This window comes from Ranitomeya variabilis, chromosome 1 (genome assembly GCF_051348905.1).
Source record: "Ranitomeya variabilis isolate aRanVar5 chromosome 1, aRanVar5.hap1, whole genome shotgun sequence".
Lineage (NCBI taxonomy): Eukaryota > Metazoa > Chordata > Amphibia > Anura > Dendrobatidae > Ranitomeya > Ranitomeya variabilis.
The window spans coordinates 44,156,092-44,164,936 of NC_135232.1; the positions used below are offsets into that span (position 1 = coordinate 44,156,092).

An 8,845-nucleotide genomic window follows, 5' to 3' on the forward strand; every position below is an offset into this window, starting at 1 on the left:
CATGGGTTGAGCAACTGTAGGAGATCAAAACCCTCTTCGTCTTCTTTTTTTTTTCATATGTAATGAAAATTTGGTGAAAGATGTCAGGTCTCAGATTAAAATCCGTAAAGGAAACAGAATAGGAAAAAAAGGAAAGGATTTATGATCGGAAGCAAACAGTAATAAGTTTGGAGTGACATGGAGCATAGGTGATATTGGCATATGTGACTCATGTATGGTCGGTGTTGTAGAGACCGGGTCAGTTGTTGGTTGAGGTCAGTGAGTATCTAGTGTGAGGGAGGTGCTAGACTGATAAATCCTGACTCCAGACCTTCCTTCTTCACTTATAAATGCTGCTCAGTAAGAGAGAGATACAAAAGAGCCAGGATTCTAGAGGAGACAGGAGACTTGACAGCTCTCTGCTTAATTTCCTTGGAGAGCATCTTTTTTATCTTCAGCACCTTAGACAGCTCCAGTCTCAGCTTCAGCACCCTAGACAGCTCCAGTCTCAGCTTCAGCACCCTAGACAGCTCCAGTCTCAGCTTCAGCACCCTAGACAGCTCCAATCTAGGCATCAGCACCTTAGACAGCTCCAATCTCATCTCCAGCACCCTAGACAACTTCAATCTGAGCATCAGCACCTTAGACAGCTCCAATCTCATCTCCAGCACCTTAGACAGCTCCAATCTCATCTCCAGCACCCTAGACAGCTCCAATCTCAGCTTCAGCACCTTAGACAGCTCCAATCTCAGCTTCAGCACCCTCGACAGGTCTAGTTCTCATTCTCAACACCTTGGACACCTTCCTTTATTACATAGAAAGCAATGGAAGGAGCATTGATCTTCTGGAGATACCGCACCCTCTTCTCCCTCATACTTTGCACTTTGGTCCTCTTCAAAGTCCATTCCCAGGCAGCTCCTTCCCAGCCGCACCAGGACACAGCTCCTCTCTCTAAAATATACACCAGGGGCAGCCACTGGGCTGTAGGTAAGTGGAAAAAAAAATCTTATAATTTATGGGGAATCTTTCTGGTAGACTGAGAAATGTTTTGCCTACTTTTCTTCTGGAAACAAACTCTGACAATCATCTGAGGCTGAGAATAAATCCTTAAAGAACACAATGCATTCCGATCTTAGATTCTCTGCAATTAGGAAAGTATCTATTTACAGGAACACAATGAATATCAGATTGATAGTATATGTTATAGGGTTGCCATACCAAACTTGTGACTTGTGCTTTGTCCCACATGCCTGGCCAGACCTGGGATATCACCGGAGAGAGTCATGTTTAATACACAGATACTGTTTTTCCTGTGAGTCTTTTAGTGCAGAAGAAATGCAGCATTTTACAGAAGCAGCAAACAAATGAGATTTCTAAAGTCTCATTCACATAGCTCATTTTTTTCCTTGAGTTTTTTTTAACCACTTTAAAAAACGCAGCCTGTCACTTCTTTCATTGTTTTGTTTCCCATTTTACTGAATGCATACAAAATGCATCAAAAATTCATCAAAAAAGACATGATAAACATGTACAATGTACGCAGCTATTTTTTCTTGCCAACACTCATGTGGAAAAAAAATGCTGCACAGAAGCACTGTGTGAACAGTAGTGTTTTTGCTGCGCCTTTTCCACATGTTTTTCCGTGCAGCATTTCACAAAAAAATGAGATCTCGAAAATCGTGCTTACATGGTGCATTTTTTTCTTTTTCTTTTTTAGCTGTACTTTAAATAAAAACCCAGCAGCTTGTCAATTCTTTCAGCTTTTTTTTTCAACTGAATGGGTAAAAAATGCATTAACAGCTCATAAAAAAAAATGCATCAAAAAACGTGTGAATTGTTCGCAGCTTAATTTTTTTGCCAATACTCGTGTGAAAAATAAGCGCTGCAAAAAAAGCGCTGTGTGAACATACCCTAAAGGTGATTTTCAACTACAACTCTTAACATGAACATAAAGTCGCCGCCTGGCGGGAAGAACAACAGGCTGACGGTCCCTGCAGAGCACAGTGCGGACCGTAGGGTGCTTCGTATGTGGTTGTGATGATTGTTTACATTTTAAGGGGTTAACTACCAAGAATGAAATGCAAAAGAGCAGAAGAATCGCAACGATCCTGGAATAATTCATTCTATGGCATGAAAATGGAGAAAGTGCATAAACTTTGTAAGCAGTCACCTTTCCTGAATTTTTTTTTTAAATTCAATACCAATAATTATTGATTTATTTAATTTTAATAAATGTAGTAGTAATAATAATAATAATAATAATAATAATAATCTCGATTACTTTATTAATTCAGATAAGTGGCATTTGTATTCTTGTTGATGTTGTTGATGTTTTTTTTTTCTCAAAAAATTGTATCACATCGTTAATTTCAGTGCTGCCATATATACACAATATAAATACATGTGTAGAATAGAATTGCCTAAAAATGTAACTAATTAAAAAATGTTTTTCAGTTTAGAAAACAGTGAAAACTTTCTGCTAAGTAATTACTGCATTCCTGAAAAAAAAAAAAAAGCTTTACAGTAGATGTCATTTGTCTATTAACAGGCAAAAACTGATCTTTCCTGAACGAACTAATCAGAATATTTGGTTTTAATTCATTAGTCCAATAAGGTTCAAACGTTCAGGATTTGGTCAGTGTTTTATATCGATATTTGTGATCCCAAATCTGGAGGAGAAGTCTAATAGAAAGACGTCACCACTTCTGCATTTATCACCCACTCCTGGTTTTGGCTTACAGTTACTGATGTAAAATACTGACCAAATACTGCTAGTGTGAACGCAGCCGCAGCCTGTCGCCATCAGGCTCCCATTCACTAACAACAAACAGAGATTTTGCTGATGAACAATGTGCAAGATGAAGTTTTACATTCCTTTCATTGGGTTAAACACATCTTTACTATTTTATGTTCTTTTGTTCTAATATTTTTTTACTTAAAGGGATTATACAGGATTAAAAAAACATGGCTGCCTTCTTTTAGAAACAGCGCCACTCCTGGCCATGGGTTGTGTGTGATATTGCAGCTCAGCTCCATTCACTTTAATGGGGCGATGTTGCAATAACAGACGCAATCCACAGTCAGGGGTGGCGCTGTTTTTGAAGAAAAGCAGCCATGTTTTTCTAATATGTTTTTAAAGTATAATATATAATTTTTGAATGTATGTTCAGCTCTGATAATCCAGGCTGGACTCTGTTTTCCATTTTCGGGTCCGCCATGATTGTGGCCCCTATGTCTTGTGCAGACGCTGCCTATGAAGAGCCGTCTTCTTCTTCACGATCCGGTCAATGCTTTGCTTGTGATCACACACAATATTTGACAGGAGACATAAAAGAGCAAAAAACAATGGCGATTTTCCTCTTCCACCGATCGTGGCGTCACTTGCTTCTGATTTTTTACATTTTTTTCAGGCCATTTAATGGGTAAGAAGAGTATAGAGGAATATCCGTATGTGTATGACGGAGGGGACCGGACCGCGGCCGCTGGGTTTATGGATGGAGAAAAGTCAGTGGAAGGATCGCAGCAATGGAAAGATGCTCTCCTCAGTTTACTGAAGATGCTGGAGACCAGTGACATCAGAAATTCCCAGTCCATGAGAGACACAAAGTCATATAACAGGAAATTCTGGGACTCCGAGGACAACAATAAATACAAAGAGGTGAGAAAGTGACTACAACACTGACCTTTTCAGAGTGGTTTCCTTTGCTATTTTATAATTAATAAATTAGATAAACATAGCTACTTTTTTTTTTACAGAAATAGCGCCCCCCCCGACTGTAGGCAGTGTCTGGTATTACATCTCTGCCCCATTGAAGAGAATGGAACTGAGCTGCAATGCCATTTACAACCCATGGTCTGGGGTGGCGCTGTTTCTGAAAGAAAGCAGACATTTTCTTCTAATTCTGGATAAGTCTTTTAATATGAGCCATCTATATCAGATTGGGGGAATTTCTGACTCCTTGTATCCTGAAATCAGTAGCTTATTAAAAGGGCATGTTATAGGGACTGTCACTCTCTACAGCTCAGGAGTCTGAACTGCAACACCAGTTACAGCTGGAGCTCTGAAACCCCCGCAATCAGCTGAAAATATTTACCAAAACCCCTTTAATTTATGAAAGCGTCAGGGAGGGGGTGTCTGACCACTATTATGAGGTCCACATACTTTTTCTAACAGGAGAAGTTAAATATGAAGCAACAATAGTCTTGATCATAAATATGTATTTTTTTACCGTTTTATGTATACATCTCCTATGCACACCTATGCGTCCCCATGGTTCCAGTCTAGAAAACAAATCCAGTATGTAATCTGATTCTGTAGCTATGTGTTACTCCATTCCCTCTGATCCTCTATTTGTGGTCTATAGAAGATGGAGTGAAGTACTGCAAGTTTTCTAGTCTCAACCGTTGAGATCATTCTCAAAGCCTTTGGTCAGTGTGAGCAGCACGCATTGGAGGCGATGGTGAAATGGAACTGGACTTAACGGAAAGCATGTGGATTAGATAGGACTAGTAAAGCAGGCTATGCAGCACAGGAGATGGGCAAGTGAGCTGAAAGCACTAGATGCCAGTGAGCCGAAGGTGCGAAAGGAACAGAAGACAAGTGTAGTCAATTGGTATCTTGATTGCAGGAGGTGCAGTTACACACAGGGATAGCAGAGATGCATAGGTAAACTGACATATAGCTAGCAGAAGTGTGGCTACTAGGGTTGAGCGACCTTTGCTTTTTTAGGATCGAGTTGGGTTTTGTGAAACCCGACCTTCTCAAAAGTCGGATCGTGTGAAATCGGCCGATTCTACTGTAAAGTCGGGTTCCGGTCCCGGAACACGAAACCCAATACAACTCAATGTGCATATCAATGTGCATATCTCTCTGTCTCTCTCTCTCTCTCTCTCTCTCTCTCTCTCCTCTCTCTCTCTCTCTCTCTCTCTCTCTCTCCTCCGTGCATATATTGTATTTGACTCCGGAAATCACTGCAGCCCAAACGGTAATATGGCTCTATGACGCCGCAGAGACTGGGCCGGAACCTATGTCATCACGCTACCCACAATTAATTGGCTGAAAAAATGGCGGGGAAGGCGTCATTCAAAACGCGACTTTGGCGCCAAGATCGCGTACCGCATGGCCGACCCCACGCTGGGATCGGGTCGGGTTTCATGAGACGCCGACTTTGCCAAAAGTCGGCGACTTATGAAAATGACCGATCCGTTTCGCTCAACCCTAGTGGCTACAGATAGAAATAGTAGAGATGTATGGGCAATCTGGAACCTTGCTTGCGGAAGCACAGTTATACACTAGAATTGATTCATAGGCAAACTTATAATTTGCTTGCAGAAATGTAGTTAATTGTATGATACCTTGATAGCAGAGACAAAGGTGAGAGTAGTAGAGAGGAGCTGGTAATCTGTTATCTTTATAGCTTGATAGCAGAGACAAAGGTGAGAATAGTAGAGAGGAGCTGGCAATCTGTCATCTTTATACCTTGATGGCAGAGACAAAGGTGAGAATAGTAGAGAAGAGATGGTAATCTGTAATCTTTATTCCTTGATAGCAGAGACAAAGGTGAGAACAGTAGAGAGGAGCTGGTAATCTGTCATCTTTATACCTTGATAGCAGAGACAAAGGTGACAACAGTAGAGAGGAGATGGTAATCTGTAATCTTTATACCTTGATAACAGAGACAAAGGTGAGAGTAGTAGAGAGGAGCTGGCAATCTGTAATCTTTATACCTTTATAGCAGAGACAAAGGTGACAACAGTAGAGAGGAGCTGGTAATCTGTCATCTTTATACCTTGATAGCAGAGACAAAGGTGAGAATAGTAGAGAGGAGCTGGTAATCTGTCATCTTTATACCTTGATAGCAGAGACAAAGGTGAGAACAGTAGAGAAAAGCTGGTAATCTGTCATCTTTATACCTTGATAGCAGAGACAAAGGTGAGAACAGTAGAAAGGAGCTGGTAATCTGTCATCTTTATACCTTGATAGCAGAGACAAAGGTGAGAATAGTAGAGAGGAGCTGGCAATCTGTCATCTTTATACCTTGATAGTAGAGACAAAGGTGAGAACAGTAGAGAAAAGCTGGTAATCTGTCATCTTTATACCTTGATAGCAGAGACAAAGTTGAGAACAGTAGAGAAAAGCTGGTAATCTGTCATCTTTATACCTTGATAGCAGAGACAAAGGTGAGAACAGTAGAGAGGAGCTGGTAATCTGTCATCTTTATACCTTGATAGCAGAGACAAAGGTGAGAACAGTAGAGAGGAGCTGGTAATCTGTCATCTTTATACCTTGATAGCAGAGACAAAGGTGAGAACAGTAGAGAGGAGCTGGTAATCTGTCATCTTTATACCTTGATAGCAGAGACAAAGGTGAGAACAGTAGAGAGGAGCTGGTAATCTGTCATCTTTATACCTTGATAGCAGAGACAAAGGTCAGAATAGTAGAGAGGAGCTGGTAATCTGTAATCTTTATACCTTGATAGCAGAGACAAAGGTGAGAACAGTAGAGAGGTGCTGGTAATCTGTCATCTTTATACCTTGATAGCAGAGACAAAGGTGAGAACAGTAGAGAAAAGCTGGTAATCTGTCATCTTTATACCTTGATAGCAGAGACAAAGGTGAGAACAGTAGAGAGGAGCTGGTAATCTGTCATCTTTATACCTTGATAGCAGAGACAAAGGTGAGAACAGTAGAGAGGAGCTGGTAATCTGTCATCTTTATACCTTGATAGCAGAGACAAAGGTGAGAATAGTAGAGAGGAGCTGGCAATCTGTAATCTTTATACCTTGATAGCAGAGACAAATGTGAGAGTAGTAGAGAGGAGCTGGTAATCTGTCATCTTTATTCCATGATAGCAGAGACAAATGTGAGAGTAGTAGAGAGGAGCTGGTAATCTGTCATCTTTATTCCATGATAGCAGAGACAAAGGTGAGAGTAGTAAAGATGAGCTGGTAATCTGTAATCTTTATACCTTGATAGCAGAGACAAAGGTGAGAACAGTAGAGAGGTGCTGGTAATCTGTCATCTTTATACCTTGATAGCAGAGACAAAGGCGAGAACAGTAGACAGGAGCTGGTAATCTGTCATATTTATACCTTGATAGCAGAGACAAAGGTGAGAACAGTAGAGAGGAGCTGGTAATCTGTCATATTTATACCTTGATAGCAGAGACAAAGGTGAGAACAGTGGAGAGGAGCTGGTAATCTGTCATCTTTATACCTTGATAGCAGAGACAAAGGTGAGAACAGTAGAGAGGTGCTGGTAATCTGTCATCTTTAAATCTTGATAGCAGAGACAAAGGTTTGAGTAGTAGAGAGGAGCTGGTAATCTGTCATCTTTATACCTTGATAACAGAGACAAAGGTGAGAAAAGTAGAGAGGAGCTGGTAATCTGTAATCTTTATACCTTGATAGCAGAGACAAAGGTGAGATCAGCAGAGAGGAGCTGGTGATCTGTAATCTTTATAGCTGAGACAAGTTTGTTTACGTATTACTTGACACAGCAGAGCCGAGATGCAATAGCACCAGGATGAAGTGGACAGAGGCTGGAAATAGAAGCTTGTTTGTGGATTGCAGACAGGAATGGCTGGGAAGATAATTAGACACCTGGCTGGAACAGATTCATGTGGAAGATGAGACAAAATCCTGGAAAAGTGTGTGGCAGCAAGATGCTCTACTTCCTGAATATTTAGGCAGCACAAAGCTGCCTGAGGAAGCATTAAAGGGCCTTGGGTGATGACAACAGAGGTGCTTACTTTAGTAACGGGGTGCAGACTAGTACAGAGGGAGCCAACCATAAGAGAAGGAAGCAAAGCCCAGCATTGGAGTCGGTACAGGCAAGTCTGCAGGCCAGATTGCAAATAGAGTTTGCTTATAGTCTGCACCCATGGTATGATGTATCGTAATATACAACACCAGGCACTACCTGGAGCAAGGGCATGCCTTTGTTTTATTGTCATACTTCCCCTTTAAGTGCAGGAATTTACACAAATCTTTCTCAAAATGTAAGAGAATGGAGAGAGATCAGTAATACATGTCTGACTGGTCAGGAGTCAGGACACAAGGCTTGGACTTTCTCAGGACTGAGCCATCCACCAATATGTCATATAGAATCAATTCCCTATAAATGTGCTATAAATGTAATTAATACATATACTGTAAGTACAATAGACATTATTGCAGGATGTTCAATCTGCTGTGTTATGCACTGCCTCTGTGCACTGCACAGACTTGGTGGTGCAGCGCTGCTCATAGCTGTTGATGTCGTTCCAGGTGTTGGATTACCTCTACCAGATGATGAAGGAAAATGCACAGAGCTGAAAGGATGGAGGGAAAGGAGCAGTTTGCACCACGGAGAAGATTTGTCCCACATTTGATTGTACCAGATGCCTGATCTGTTATTTCTGTAAATGATACTTTGTGTACATGGTGCGTTTCCTAGTGATAATCTGACGACCCCATGTTTCCAGAGCACGGACTTACTTGCTTGATGTATAAATATCAGTCTAGGAAGGGTCTTCCAGTGACATAATTATATTTTAGCACGGCTGACAAATTCATCTCTTTAGTTTGTAGACACAGAATATTTTGACATTCACAATAAAAAGTTCAAATAAAATTATTGTGCTGCCTGTTGTATTTTATATGTATATATATTGTGCTGTATGTTGTATTATATATTGTGCCGCATGTTGTATTATGTGTTGTGCCGCATGTTGTATTATATGTTGTGCCGCCTGTTGTATTATATGTTGTGCCGCATGTTGTATTATGTATTTTGCCGCATGTTGTGTTATATGTTGTGCCGCCTGTTGTATTATATGTTGTGCCGCATGTTGTATTATGTATTGTGCCGCCTGTTGTATTATATA

At 40.8% G+C, this 8,845-nt stretch overlaps 1 protein-coding gene across 1 annotated transcript; it reads left to right on the plus strand.

Annotated features, from left to right (window-relative positions):
* The first annotated feature begins 326 nt into the window (after positions 1-326).
* Positions 327-8,586, plus strand: GRP (gastrin releasing peptide). The gene is made up of 3 exons (XM_077280723.1): positions 327-966; positions 3,390-3,637; positions 8,247-8,586. Exons 1-3 carry the CDS (start codon positions 804-806, stop codon positions 8,292-8,294), a joined length of 459 nt encoding a protein of 152 aa, XP_077136838.1. The 5' UTR covers positions 327-803; the 3' UTR covers positions 8,295-8,586.
* Positions 8,587-8,845: the final 259 nt, after the last annotated feature.

Bases quoted from the DNA above. Each gene is read 5' to 3' on its own strand.
- GRP (XM_077280723.1), top strand. From the start codon at position 804: ATGGAAGGAGCATTGATCTTCTGGAGATACCGCACCCTCTTCTCCCTC. The intron at 967-3,389 runs GTAAGTGGAAAA...CATTTTTTTCAG, and splicing joins GGGCAGCCACTGGGCTGTAG to GCCATTTAATGGGTAAGAAG. The intron at 3,638-8,246 runs GTGAGAAAGTGA...ATGTCGTTCCAG, and splicing joins ACAACAATAAATACAAAGAG to GTGTTGGATTACCTCTACCA.